General features: G+C 42.4%; 1 protein-coding gene across 7 annotated transcripts in view; it reads right to left on the reverse strand.

Annotated features, from left to right (window-relative positions):
- The window catches only part of dlgap2a (discs, large (Drosophila) homolog-associated protein 2a), a 128,524-nt gene that overhangs the window by 37,953 nt on the left and 74,945 nt on the right, over positions 1 to 15,626 (reverse strand). For all 7 annotated transcript variants that reach the window (XM_087832791.1, XM_087832792.1, XM_087832790.1 and 4 more), the window contains one exon: positions 4,667 to 4,881. In XM_087832791.1, the coding sequence (XP_087688917.1) occupies positions 4,667 to 4,881 (215 nt within the window). The remainder of the gene's footprint in view (positions 1 to 4,666; positions 4,882 to 15,626) is intronic.

Genomic DNA, 15,626 nt, shown 5'->3' on the forward strand with positions numbered 1-15,626 from the left:
TTGCATCCCTAATTTTAACTATAGACAGATTTAATAAAAACAACACACAGCATTACGTTAGCATGCAAATACCACTGACTGCTGACATACATCAGCTAAGAAGTGGAATATTCGTGACTTGTGGCAGTGTTGCTGTTGTTTGCTCACACTAAGAGTAAACTGAACGCGTTTTAAAGGTTAATATCAGGGTTTAGTGGCGGTGGGCTGATGCAGCAGGACAATAAACCTTGAACTAAAATTCCATCTTTTGAAGCGGAGCGGTCCGAGCCCTAACCTTAACCTGATGTGGATGTTGTGGAATTACCTCAGGAGAGCCGTTCACACAAGATTAAAGCGCACTGCTGAGCGGAAGCAATTCCGTGAGGAAGAATGAGGTCCACGGTTTGTTGTGCAAGCTTTTTAAAAAGCCGCTGATTGGAGCATTTTCTGTCTGGACAAAATGTTTCCGTTACCTCACACATCTTTGCATTTCTCTCCTGCAACTTCACTTCCAGCATAACGCATGTACACCTGCTCATACGACCAGGCTCTTTTAGTGGCGCGCTAAATCAATGCCAAGCTGTTGGATGCCACATTATGATGTTCTCAGAGCGCGATCAGTGGAGTATAAGTGCTCTTCAGTAATGACACCTTTGGGGACGTTCCTGGCATTTAAATGAATGCACCGACCCACCTTCTCCCGCAGACTAAATGCCATCGATGGACCGGGAGTCAGGCCCCACCGCCTGATCCATGAGTGTCAATACTTTTCTTTCAGCAGACTCAGTCTAACCGCTGAGAGGGCGATTATTCAGAAGAGCCTTGGAGGACAATAACTGCAGCTGATAGCCCTTCCTGCTGTTGCATCTTCATAAATCATTCACTGTTTATGGCTATTTAAAACGGACGGTGATGAAAGCTTTGCAAGGTGTGACAAAAATTGCATATCTCACTGATTACACAGAAAGAGCTTCTGAGGTAGATGTGTTAACACGGCCAGACTGCGCTGATCACCAACCATAACATTTCATTTGTCAGTATACATCCTCTGGATCACATATCTGGCTTATTATGGAGTCATGAAAGAGAAGTATTTAACAGAAGCTGGTTTCTGGATCTCTGCTGACCTACTTCCTGTTCTGCTGTTATCCTGCAGAGAGACGTCGCAAACACTTTGCCAGAAAAGCTCGAATTTAATCCTTCTGCTGTGCGTGCGTCTGTGTTTTCGCGAGGGTCGGGTTAATAGCAGCGAGGTGCATTAATGGATTCTGTGGGTGTTGCCCATGGACGTTTCCACGCTTCTGTGAAAAAAACAAAACCGTGTGATGGCAAAGCTTTTTAAAAACCCGCCTGAAGAGCGAGAGTAGAAGAGCGACTCATCGGTGTGTGTGGGTCGTGCATCTTACTGTGACTGTCTGACGGTGCATACCACAAACTACGGGGCTGTCACCGGCCACGCTGCACACTGAGGTCAGACGCAAGGTCATCTTTGCATAATGCCTCCAATTTATGTCATTATTTGCTTTTAGGCTTGTGCAGAGCCGAAGCTGAGCAGACAGACAGTGTGATTTATGCAGAAGTCTCAGCAGCCCTGTGATTAATTTTTCCTACCCGCTCGTCCCCGAGTGGAACACATGGCGCGAAAAGAAGCTGAGCAGGATATACTTACATTATGCAGCAGAGGCAACATCAACCCTGAGCCACAGGGAGCGTAGTTCTGCCCAAATTTCAAATGAATTTAGCAGATAAGGTGTATTTTTTATTCAGTATTTCAGCTCTATAAACAGGCTCCTCTTATTCAGGCTTTATGTGTTTATTTAGCGGCGTGCTGGACAGAAGTGCTGCATGTTTAAGGTGCAGATAAAACTGAAGATAGCAGTGAAGGGGTGAATGGGGCCGGTGCACCAGTCGCTGGTTAACATACCTGCCCCCCAAGCCCCAGGGTAGTTCAGTATTAATCCTGTTACCTGGGTAAGTTTGATCTAAAAATAAGTGCGGTCAAACCAGACCTCATTTTTCCTGCAGCATCATCTGCTGAGTTTAGTCCAGCTTCCACATTATCCCCAATTTTTCCTCTGTCAGGTTGTTTCTGTCGTCACCTGAACTAAAGAGCCCTCGGAGTGATTTTAGTTAACAGGAGAGAAAACAAGTGAATTAAAAGTTCGGTTTAGAAGTAAATCTAAAATGTTTTTACTCTAAAATCAAAGTCTTACTGGAAACACATCACAATCTTCGGCGTAGATCACAGATCTCGTCTGCACATTTTGCCCCAAAGTCTTGATAAAAGGAAAGAAACCATCTAACTGTCTGAAAATGAGAAAGTGAAATCGGGCTTTCTGAAGTCGAGGCTGCGGGTCTTTAATGGATCCCGCTGCACTCGACTCAAACCTCGGCTGATAAATGCGCTCAATATACGAGAACAGAGGCTGATAAAAACACCGTGCTTTGGAAAAGCAGGTCTGGGATACCCTTTAAATGGTCACATTATTAAAATACACTCGTGAACCTCAGCTGTGATTACAGTTTTCACATTCTGCAGAGAGAAAAGAAAGATGGCTCCGCTGAACGAGACGCAAAAGTGAATCTACTTTCTTTTATTGCCACCTTTTAGAAATGACTGAAAACGGGAATCTGCCAAACACAATGTCTTAATTTAGTGTCTGGAGTTAAAACACAATTTCAAAACAGAAAAGCCAGTATAGTAAAATATGCAAAAAAGGAAACACTGGTTAAAATATACAATTTAGTAATAGAAAGGCTGTCCAGTGGTGTCTCATGTTTATCCAGAGCTGTGAATCAGGTCAATTTGGTAGATGACGCGAAGGACGAGGTGAGGCAAACAAAAACCGACAAATACCTCGAGTCCGTTGGTAACATAACCTAAGACTAAACGTTTAAGGACACAAACAGCCGTCACTGGATCGTAACTTTGCTCTGGTGTTGCTACACGTGTCCTGCAGGTTTTAGATGTGTCCTTGATCCAACACAGATGATTTTAATGGATAAATGTTCTCCTCAACATGTCCTGAAGTTCTCCAGAGGCCTGGCAATGAACTCATCATGTGATTCAGGTGTGTTGACCCAGGGTGAGATCTAAGACCTGCAGGACACCGGCCCTCGAGGCCTGAAGTTTGGGACCCCTGCTTTAGTATCTCATTTCATTCTAATCTGATGGGTTTGTAAAAGCAATAATCAAAGTAACTCGTCTCTCTGTAACGTAATTGTTTGAGTTTTTCGTGTCTTCAGCTCATCTTATCTTGTAATCCTCTTACGAGTGTTTTCCTCCATCAAAACAAAAGCCCTCAATTTCCTCACCATTTAATAGGACACGTCCCAGAAGAGTGCGCCTAACATGTTCTCACAGCTGATATGAAAACCCATGAAGGAGCTCTGATGACTACAAGGTTCAGCCATCGGGGGCTTGACACCGACGTGCTGCTGGGTCAAATATGGAATATTAAAACTGGTGCTCGGGGGATTGTGCACGAGAGAATAACAGTGAGGCAACAACTGCTCCTAAAAACACAGATCCATGTTCATGATCTGAAATTACATCAGATGTCAGGAAAATGAACTCATTTAAAGAGGTTTTATGAAGCAATAAAGGTTCCAGAAGCTGGAAAAACTATACTTCTATATGAATGTCAGCGACTTTCAACCAGTCATAAATACAAAAAAATAAAAATTAAGTGTAATCATCGGGCAAACAGCGGTTTATCCTACAAGGAGGCTGTTGTCTTATTTTTACTCTAATTTGACTGATTTATCTCCCAACCAATCACAGCAGATGGCCCCGCCCCTCCCCGAGCCTGGTTCTGCTGGAGGTTCTGCTTCCTGTTAAAAGGGAGTTTTTCTTTCCCACTTTCGCCAAAGTGCTGCTCATATGATTGTTGGGTTTTTTCTCTGTATGTGTTATTGTAGAGTCTGCCTTACAATATAAAGCACCTTGAGGCGACTGTCGTGATTCTGCGCTGTATAAATAAAATTGAACTGAATTGAATTGAACTAAAATATAAGGCACTCCCACTCTGACTTCAAACCCCATCTGAAACATAAATGGGCACAAATCCGATAACCTCAGAAATAGTAACACCGTTTTGCATTTAAGTCACATTTTTATTTATGTTTGAATTTGAGTTTTTATTATTAGCAGACAGCTCACAAAGGTACGACTGTACCGGGGTTACAGTACGTAACCGATGGTTGTTGGTGACCTATAATGAATTAAAGTGAGAGGAAATAAAGGGATTTTTAGACTGTGGGTGAAAACAGCTGCGGCACACGAAGGAAAAAGACAGAAAGCATGCAAGTCTGTTATAATCAACCCTCAAACTAAACTTGTGAAAGTTTAAATTATAATTATTTGAGCTGTTTTTATGTTTGGCAGCCACAGCGGTATGAACCTCCCCGGTTGGGGAAATCCAGGCGGACGTTGAACAGACTGGGATCAATACTTAGAGTTTGACTGGTGTCATTATGTTTCTCTTTCTTTTTTGCAAACATAAAAACCATGTGTAGGATATGTGATTGCATAAACATACATGTTTATATTCAGGACATCAGAGAGATGTTTGCTTTGTGCAGCACTACGGGGACACTGACTCACTAAACACGAGCCTGCAAGGAAAAACCGACAAAGAGCCAAACAACATCAATTACTGAAACTTGTAGCTAGCATGCGTCATACCTCTGGGAGTCCAGCAGGTCCCTGGGTCTGATGATGGCCTTGACCAGGGCGTCTGGCCGCACTGACTTCTGAGGCGACGTCTTGGGGCTGGAGTCTGACTCGCCGCTCTCCTCGTCCCCCATGGCTTTAACATAGCTGCTGCTCCGCATCCGACGGCAAGGTATCTCATCGTCCTTCCCACCTCCAGGATAACCCCCCCACTCATCCTGGGGCACCTTGTGGGTAGGGGGAATAACAAAGACACATAATGGTTGTTTTTGCTACTCGGGAGCAGAGCATTAATATGCTTTCATCTTTTAAAGCTTTTAAAACAGTGAGCGTTTGGAAGCATGTTTGAGCCGCTCCATGAATGTTTTATTCATGATGTTTTTAGCTCCGCTGGTTCCTCACTAACTTCCCGGTTTCCTCCTTTAGCTGCTGATCTGTACTACAAAGCTGCTAACTTTGTGTTGACAGACTTTAAAATGCCCATAAATCTGAAGCAAACCTCAGACCTGTCACTGCAGATGACCTCTGTTATGTATTTGTCCACAATTTCATTCACTATTGACAGAACATATTTATCACTGCAACTTTAACAGCTTTTCCTTTCAGTGTGGCTCTCTTCAGCTTTACAGACGCCTGCTTACATATTTCTGATACTCGGTGTAGCAGCATTCATTATGTAAAATTACATTTAAAACACTGAATTCACTGTATTAAATATTTTAAACAATAACAGAGGACGGAGGTTTCTCTTAAATGACCAAGTCAAATATGCAAATCAAACGTTTATTACCATGAGACTAAAACCTGATTTGCAAAAACTAAACGTTTCTTTCAGCAGTTTCACAACAACAATAATGAAACAGATAAAAACAAAACGGCGAGCACCCTGCAGCATGTAACACCGACAGAATTAATCTGTTAAATCTTGATTTTCACTCCTGCCGTCAGACTCCTGAGCCATCGTCTGAAGTCTCTCTGAATCCATCCTGTACCAGTGAAAGTTTCACTCGCTGCAACACAACCCCCAGTCACGCACCGCCCTAGAGGCTGAGCGGAGGCATCTCCAGTGGTGAGGGAATAAGTGTGTACTACTATAAGCTAACAAGCGGTTGCTGGCAATAGCAACATGAAACTGGTTGCAAAGAGCTTTGTGGGAAACCTGCAGTTGCTTGTAGTTTTTCTGGCATCGTTGTATTTTTACTCAGTTGTATATAGCATTTTTATTCTATTTCTCTTATTGTATTTTTTATTCTATTTTATTCTACTGTATATAGTATTTTATTTATTCTATTCTGTACAGTTGTGTACTGTATTTATTCTTATTGTATTCAAATTTTTGCTTCATAACTTTTGCACTGTGACAAAACAAATTTCCCACGTGTGGGACTAATAAAGGTGATCTTATCTTATCTTAGTTTGCACAGAAGATGCTGATTTGTCTCTAAATATTTTTACTTCTGCTCATCAAGTGTTTGCAGACAAGTGGGCGACCCTGTGATCCTCTTTGGGACCAGCCAATCACTGCTGGACAGGGAAAGCACATTTTTCCCTCGGTACTGGTAGTTGTGTGACAGGTCTGTGGGAGTGGGGCCTTAGCCAGGTGTACTTCTCAAGAACTTCCACACCGTTTTCCTGGTTTCATCAGGATTCTCATACTGAATTCTTTGAGTGGATGCAGGGAAGATTAGTGGAGATTATAACCTCGCTCCTCCATATTTACCTGATCTCCACACGTGCTTGCCCCCTCGTACACGCCGCTCTTCTTCAGCTTCTCTTCTGTCTGTTCCACCTGCTCGCCTGACGACCACAGGAGCCTTTAGCTTCCACTACAAACTCTCTCCCTACTTTTGAATCGCATCTATTCAGAATTGCATATCCTTCATCGTGACTCTGTCTTCGTCTACTTTTCCTTGTTTAGTTTTTGTACTTTCATGCTTGTTTTTATTTTTCATTTACCTTATGTTGTTATGTTGTTGTACTAACAACATAAAGACCTCGAGGGTCTTTAAAGGTGCCTGTAAATAAAATGTATTATTATTATTGTGTCAGTGAACAACAGATGATTGCTCCTTTACTGGACTCTGCAGAAACGTCCAAATGTTACTTCTGGTGTGTCGTTATAGCGAACCAAAAACAGGTTCCTGAGTATGCAGCTACCCGAACACAATCTGCCGTCTTCTTGTAGTTTCTGCTGATTTTTGGAACAAAGTTTGGCGAGAATTGGTAAAAATATTCTCGCCTTTCCTTCCTGTGAACGAGCCATAGCGGTGAGATATTTTTACTAGGGATGCACCGATACAGATACTGGTATCAGGTATCGGGGCCGATACAGTAAAATGTGTGTGTACTCATACTCGTAAAAGTTAACCGATACCATGAACCGATACTAACAGAGGGTGGCTTGTCATTTCTGTTGTAGTTTTTTAGATTGGCCACTAGGGGGACATCCCGCGCTAAACAGGCACAGGGTTAGACGAGTGAGACTGGCAGCTCCAGATAAAAAAGAGAAACTGGAGGCTGCTGTAGCTAGGCTAAACAAAATGTCAGCAGTGTGGAACAGCCAACTTTAACTCAGGTTTTGGAAAAGCGATGAAAAATGTCAAGAGAAAATCCACGGGCAGTTAAAATAACAGAGGCTCGACTCATTTTATCGCTCTGGATGACCAGCCAATGCCGGGCGTGGAAAACATAGGATTGCACCGTCTTCTCAGCATACTCGAGCTGCGATATGAAATTCCCAACCGCCCACACATCAGGGAGATAATGGTGCCAAAACTTTCTGAAGAGGTAAAGACAAGCAGAGTGTGCGCGATGTCAGTCCTTGGTTTAACGGCACAGTGGACTGATGATCCACGGGCAGATGAGGAGTTTGTCTGTCAATGCCAAATACTTTTGTTATTTTGTTTGTTTGTTTACATTATGGACACTCTGCAACAATTTAAAAGTTTATTTTGTTCTCAAACCTAATTTGTATTTATTTTATTCCAAACAGAAGTGTTTATTTATTATTCTGAAAGCTCGAGACAGTGCCAGTAGTTCAGTGATATTTTGTTAAATTACAATGTGGAGACTCTGCAATAATATAACAGAAGTGCTTATTTTTCACTTGAAATTTTTTTGTGGTCATTTTTATTAAGATTTTATTTTTTATCGGCAGGGAATAAAATAAAACCTGTCTTCCAATTCATTGCGTTTGTGTGTGTGTGTGTGGTAGAAGTATCGTTTTTTGTACTCTGTATCGGCAAGTACTGAGATCCAAGTATCGGTATCGTATCGGTTTGAAAAAATTGGTATCGTTGCATCAATTTTTACCAAGTTAACAATACAGAATAACAGAATCCTGACCCGACTGTCTCACCTTTTTATGTAAATGTAGCCGTTTTAAAACCCTGACGCCATAAAAGCAGCGCTATAATATTTCCGTCAATGAAGCGACGTGCCGTTTGATAGACACTTGAACTGAACCCCTACCTCCCATTGAGCTACGCAGATCCTTTCTGGATTTCTCAATGAGTCAACACACATTAACGCCTTCACACAGCTGTGCGGTGTTTTAGTATTTCTGCAGTTTGGCCAGGTTACAAACTGCTCAAAACCTCGACTGAAAGTCGGCTGCTGATTGTAATTACTGGAAGAAAAGCTCGAAACCAGAGGAGAAAAGGAGCCGCCTCTGCTCGCTCTGTCGTAAGCTATCGGAAGTGGAAGCCTGCCATCGAAACGAGCAGGGCACTGCATATGTTGCAATTTTCATCCACTCGTTAAACCAGGTAATTGAGTATCCACGTCACAATCACCATCTCCCATTCAGAGTGAGAGCACTCATTGTCTTTATTGCATACGGTTCAGACTGAACACACAACATCACAAAGGTCGCGAATGTGCAGCGAGGTTAACACACTTTAATATTAGTCACACGCTTTGAGCAGATAGGCTGCTGTGTTATTTGAAAGCGTTTGAAGCAGAACACATGTAACTGTTACCATGTAACCGTGTTATGGGTACAGATGATGTGGAGGGAAATTAGTTTGTGAATCATCATCGTACCACAAAGGAAAAGCGCGACTCCATTATGGTACATGCCGTTACACAGCACACAGCAAAGCCATTAAAAGGCTCTAATAGGTTTCTGTATCGAGGACAGTGGTGCAGCTTATTAAAATGTGCTGGGCTAACTTCACCCACTGATATAATGAACCAGTGATGATTGTTCCTCCCTCTCTCACTCGCTCTCTTTCCTGCACACATTTTTCTTTAAAAAACAACAGAACTGAGTTATTGTGCTGAGAACAGCTGAGTCAGGACCTTAGCCTCACTTACAAACTCACAGCTACAAACACAAACCCTTCTTACTCCAGCTTTTCTATTTTGCTTTTTAATTAGCCTCGCTGCGCTCTGTGATGTCACAAGCTTAGCCAGCCAAGCTTTTACATGATGCGACACCGTCGGTCATATTCTGTGTGGAAGCTGGGCTCACTTTCACATCTACGGAGCCCCGCAGGGGACATGGGAGAAAAAAAAAATTAAGACGGACTTTTGCGAGATCTCGCAAAACTAACTCGGGATCTCGCAAAACTTTTGCGACATCTCGCAAAAGTTTTAGCCTCAGTTTTAGCTCGAAGCTAAACAAACTCGGGATCTCGCAAAACTTTTGCGAGATCTCGCAAACGTTTTAGCCGCATTCTTCGGACGCTGGCTCGAAGCCGACCGGGAGGTCGAGGCACGATGTGCCGGGAAAGCGGTGTTCCTCCCGGCTGTAGTAGGTCTCGACCTCCCGTTAGCTTTGAGCTAAAACTTCGAGCTAAAACTGCGGCTAAAACTTTTGCGAGATCTCGCAAAAGTCCGTCTTAAATTTTTTTTTCTCCCATGTCCCTTGCGGGGCTCCGTACACATCTTTATGGAGATCTCGAGTTTTGATTTTGTTAAATCTGACCGCTGAGCAGTTTTCTTTCATTTCATAGTAACTCTGCCGCCCTGGTTTTAACGTGTCCTCGCACCACAACTGAAACACATACACAAATACAAAGTTTGTGTTTTCCTCCAACAATCAGATGTTTCTGAAAATGAACTGGGTGGCAGCTGACTGACAGCCGCAAATGTCAGGAGGAGATGGGCTACATGCAAATGTCATCAACGCATCACTGTAATGACTGTAATCACTCCCTGATACAAAGGCCATCAGCAGGAAAAATAGCAAAGGAAATGTGAATTTTATTCAAACGGTTATTTGCTGCAAATAAAAGATTTATCAGTTTTATATGGAAAAAATAGAAAAACATCAAGAATTCATCAAATGCATTAAAGATGATGCTATATTTATATTCTGGAACGTAAACGGCACTAATCCCGCAGCGTTAACGTGCGCACATTCACAACTGCTAAACTAGCGAGTGTCATCAGATCAAAACATCTCGAACGATCGAGCAATTATTTCCTCGATCGTGATCCACATGCAAGCATAATGTCCTAACAACACGTCCGTGATGTGAGTCAGCTGTGCCAGGCTCTGGGGACGGGGATCTGGTGGATGTGGAGGCCATGTGAGGACAGTCACGGTCATGTTCCAGGAACCAGTTTGAGACGGTTTGAGCTTCGTGGGGTGGTACGCTACGCTGTGGTCATGAAAGGATGGACGTGGACGACACTCAGGTAGGCTGCTGTGTTTGAACGATGCATCTCGAACACCATTACATCAGCCTGAACCACCGATACCGTTATTATGTTGCTTACAACAGCTCTGACCCTACCATGTGAATGCTGCAGCAGAAATCGAGACTCAATCTTCTATCCTCTGTGAACTGCAGCCTCAGTTTCCTGTTTGTAGCCCCTCAGTGCTCTGCTTCATATCAGCACTTTTATTTCTGTGCTTAATTGCTTTCTGTCTTACATTCACGCTCTGATGGATGCACCGGAAAGCAGCTTGGGGTTAGAGTCTTGCCCAAGGATATTTGGCATGGAGACTGGAGCAGCCAGGGATTGAACCACCAACCGTCCAATCAGTAGATGACCTGCTTTACCTCCTGAGCAACGGCCGCTCCCAGTGCTCACTGGATAACTTCTGTTTTTTGGACGATTCCCTGTAAACTCTGGAGATGTTTTGTGGGAAAGTCCAAGGAGATCAGCAGTTTCTGAAAGACTCACAGCGGTCTGACCGACACAAACATCCACACCACATTCAAAATCTCTTAAATCTCCTTTTGTCTCCATTCTGATGCTCATTTTGAACTTCAGTGTCTACAAGCCCAAAAGAGCTGCTGCCAGCCAAGGTTATTATCGTTAACGAAAACTAACGAAATAACGAAAACTAGAAGTGAAAAAACATTTTCGTTAACGGAAATAAAAATAAAAACAAAAAAGGAAAACTAACTAAAACTGGAATGAGTGTTCACAGAACTAACTAAAAGTAACTGAATTTATAGCAAAAATGTGTTTAGTTTTCATTGATGTGTGCGTGTCATACAATAGTCAAGGGTGAAAATGAAGTTTAGTCTCCAGATTTTTTTCTTGCTGTGTCTCATTATGCCAGCAGGTGGCAGCACGTTAGTCGAGTCGTCTGTGTCGCTGCTCCGTCCACGCGCAGAATCATGTCAGGATAAGTCGGAAGAAAGCGCCAGAGTCCAATTTGGGATTACTTTGAATATGACTGTGTTTTGGATAAAGCAAGTGTCTTGTAGTGGAAACAGACAAATTATGAGGGACATTTCTAAAGGGAAAAAAATCCCACAAACCTTAAAGTGCACTTGAAAAGCTCACACAAGAAGGCTAACCTAGCTTAGCTTGAGAAGGTAAGGGAGCACACTCAACCCTCATCCCCAGAAAACAGAAGCTAACCCCAGGCAAGGCAGCATGATGCATCCCGAGACAACAGGACGGGGATATCTACACAACTGTCTGAGTCAATTACCTTCAAAAAGTTTATCAATTCACTTGAACCAAAATTACGAACACCCGGTGCTGCGAGAGTTAATAGTCTCATTGGGGCCAAGATATACATTTTATAGTTGCCTGGTATCAATGGTTGTTCATCTGCCTTTATTTATTTATTTAAAGAACCCATAGGTGGGAATGTGAGTTGTCTGTCTCTGCGTGTTAGCCCTGCGACAGACAGGCGACCTGTCCAGGGTGCAGTATGGTAGCTGGAATAGCAACATACCCAAGGATGAGCAGAATGACTGATATGATGAAACTGGGATTTTGTTACACTTAATTATTGCAAACACAACTAAAACTATAACTGAAACTAATCAAAACTAAACTGAAACTAAGGATTTTCAAAAAAATAAAAACTAAACTAAACTAGCAAACAATTGGTAAAAACTAATTAAAACTGATATAAAATTGAAAATCTGAAGTCAAAACTAAATAAAAATAAAAACTAATGAAAATTGCAAAACTATTAAAACCCTGCTGCCAGCTGACTCAGAACCAGGTTACCCAATAAAGTAGCATTTTGTGATGACATCACTGAGGAAGTTGTGTTAGGCTTGAGGTGTTTGGATGTGCTGCACAAAATGCCTCTCGAACACTAACATGTGTGTGAAAGGAGCTACAGAAGCTTACTGTGATGCAAAACACACGCTTAACTGGGACATGTACACAGCCATATGGATACACTCTCAAACACACAGCGATAAGTCATTCATCTCCCCTCCAAAGACAGACAGACACCATCTACCAAATGGAGTCGATGGGTTAATTAAGTCTTGGAGGGGTTTGATATTTTTAGACGTCTAATTAATGAACGGAACGCCAGAGGACAGGCACAAGCTGTGGTGAGATTTGTTTAATTTAAATTTGCTGATGAAGAGGATAGATTCCAGGGTGCCTCCCTGTGAAGATAAAAAACAGCGAGTGGTCAGTTTCTGATCGTACGAGTGCTTTGCTGCTCACCTTGACCTAAAGATCCCAAAAATGTTCCACAGGGAAACTTTGATGAAGCTTCTGATGCAATGATGTGAATACGAGCCAAGATTTGTGGGAGTTCTGTGAAAACTCACAGTGGGCAATTTTACATTTTAGCTTTTCTCTTCACAATAACGGAACTTTAGCTTGATTTAATCAACTGGATTCTGCTCAAAAAATAAGAGACGCGGTTCGGGGAAAATTGTTTTTCTTGTACTATAATGAGATTTTTATGACCACAACTCCTGGTATGTTAAGCAGACACCGGCACATTTGTGTGTCTACTTTTACTTTGTCTACTTTTACTTTCACAGCTTTGATCTGCGGCTCTGTGTGCATGCAGTGTGTATATGTGTGTGTTTGTGTGCGTGCCGGTAGTGGGGGTAGCCAGGCCCCAGCCAATGCTCCTGCAGTGCTGCAGTGCATTTCATTGATTAACTCTGCGGCTCTATCTATACACCCACTAAGAGACATAAGTCACTGGTATTAAGTAAAGAAATACGCCGGGGCAGACAGAGGGAGAGAGAGAAAGAGCGAGCAATGCACTGTGCAGAAATATGGAGAGATGGCTGATGCCTATTGGTTGATGGGAGTTAGAGTGCTCTTAAAGGTGCAATCACTGGTAATCCCATCCACCAGCCTCCCACCACACACCAACGTGGACTCCTCATGTCTCGTGCTGCTTTTGCACAAACATGCAACATTCACAAATCTGCAGTCTCAGCTCATGTTGTTTGTTTGTTTACATTTTCAGACAAAGTCGTAAAAGTGTAAATAATCGTGCTCAGTAACAAAATGACAGCAGTCATGCCCCGGGAAGATGAAGAGAATAAATTTGTCATTTTGGCTGTAACAGAATCAATCTCATGAATACCAACAGCCCTTCTCAGAGCGATTCAAACACTAAAGCTGCTGTATGAGCATCAGCAGAGCTCACAGGGGCAACGGATGATTCCAGGAGCTTAACAGGAGGCTTCTAATCTGCAGACGTGCTGGCAGCTCTGTGAACCTGAACTGTGAGCTAAATGGTAACTTTATAAAAAAAAAAAAAACGCTCACTGGGGCATTTACTCAACGGAGCGCGCTCCTGAACTTGAGATGGTTAACGAGCAACAGCCGTTTGGGAACGGCTCAGTCGCTGTAGAATAAAAAGAAGATGTCAGTCTCCTTGCAGCTAGAAACAAATCTGTGATTGCTGAGGGGTTTTTAATTCTGCCGTTGGAGACTGATTGCAAGAAGTTGCAGCAACTGTTGTTTGCCTGCAGTCATTCTCAGTCAGATTAGAAAAGGTCTGCAAATAATTACTGTTTATTCTGGTTATATTTCTATAAACAAGCTTGCTGAGTGCCTGGGTCATTTTGCAGTTTTTGGGTTCTGCAGGATCAGGATTTGTGGAATGTGCTTCAGACCTGAGGTTGTGTGTTTTGTGTTCAGGTCTCCATATCCGGATATGTAAAATAAAGATTTTTTTTAAAAGTAAAAAGACCACTTTTGAGCCGTTTTTGGCCCTAAAGAATCCAAAAGAACCGGAATTTAATAAAAGTAACTGATGTGATTTTCTGTGTAGATAAACGGCAACACAGTTGCAATTTTTGGAATCTTACTATTGTTACATTATCACAAACATATTGCGACAATTAAATTGTTAGATGGTCTTCAAAGCTAACAAGACTGCAAGTTTACATGGCTGCAATAATTGTGTAGCACTCTAGCATGAGCACATCTGCCACATCAACACTCTACTGATATTTAACTGATATTCCACCTTTTAGCATGCTTTCATGAAGCTGCTGGCTTTGGGTTTAAGGTTTTGTGCTTTGTGAATAAATGCACAATCATTTGAGTAGCTGTGGACTGACATTAAAATCTGTGAATCTCTGAAATCTTGAGGGCCACAGCATGTTTGTGATGATAACTCGATGTGAATGAGACTGCCCAACATTTCTGCACTAAAAACAGAAGAAAGACATTCAACCAAGACTTTTTCAACTCTTCACCCTTGTTCTGTTGCTAAGAGGCGTCTCAAACAAACAAACAAACAAACAACCTTTCAGAGCAACAAAAGGAAGAACGTCTAACAGAAAATACACACAAGGACATATTTTCCTTTTGAGTATTTTGATGACAGATGAAAGAGACGCATGAGGTTCTCTCCTGCTGTGAGGAGGAAACCTACCTACGCTTTTCATCCCCAAAGTCACTACACGACATCTTCACCTACCCCAGCATTACAAATACATATTCTTCCCTCCTTCTTATTCATCAGAGCTCTGCAGTCTCTGATTTTGCTTCCACGTTTGTCTCCTGTGGTAACACCTGTGCTGAATGCTGAACGTACTCATGTGTTCATGTAAAATGAACAAAATTACTTTTTTATTACTGCACATCTGGTTTATCAGAGAATTCTTGCTTGCGATGAAACCTCTCCGAACAGACGGTTAGACACTGCATATGGCGTGCCGGGGTATTTTGCACCACATGGTAATAATACACTTAAACAGTGAAGACGTCTTGGCAGGAAACGGCTGTAAGGCAGAAAATATGGCTACTAAACCTCCCAAGAATTAGATGGCATCATAGCTGCTATTATTATTGATTTAGCCTGGCTACTGGATCAGAAAAAGGCATTTTGCAGATTGCAGCTTAACAAGTGACTATTTAATGTTTATACCCTGAAACAATCACATTAAAATCAAAAGAAACTTGAGGTTTGACATAATAACACGACTGCAATAAGATGCACGCTGTCACAGTGATGATCCACATCGTCGCCTCCGGCAAACAGAGACAGACAGTCGTCTGATCTTCGGGTTCCTGGGACGAGATCCCTCTACGTAAGGGTTCGTGGCCCGATTGCTATCTGGGAACTCCTTCATAAAAATGCTAGGAAACCCCCGAGTGTGTGTGGGTGTGCGTTACTACAGCTTTCCATCACAGTGCCAGTTTTGTTTCTGCTGCTTTGCACTTTGCTTTTGTATTTTAATCAGCAGCCTTTCTGCCTCTCAAGCCCCACCTTTGGCAAGCCAACATGGCAGTTAATTGGCTTATTAAATCCCACCGCAACGCCCTATCA

This window comes from Neolamprologus brichardi, chromosome 19 (genome assembly GCF_056152115.1).
Source record: "Neolamprologus brichardi isolate AB-2024 chromosome 19, ASM5615211v1, whole genome shotgun sequence".
NCBI lineage: Eukaryota > Metazoa > Chordata > Actinopteri > Cichliformes > Cichlidae > Neolamprologus > Neolamprologus brichardi.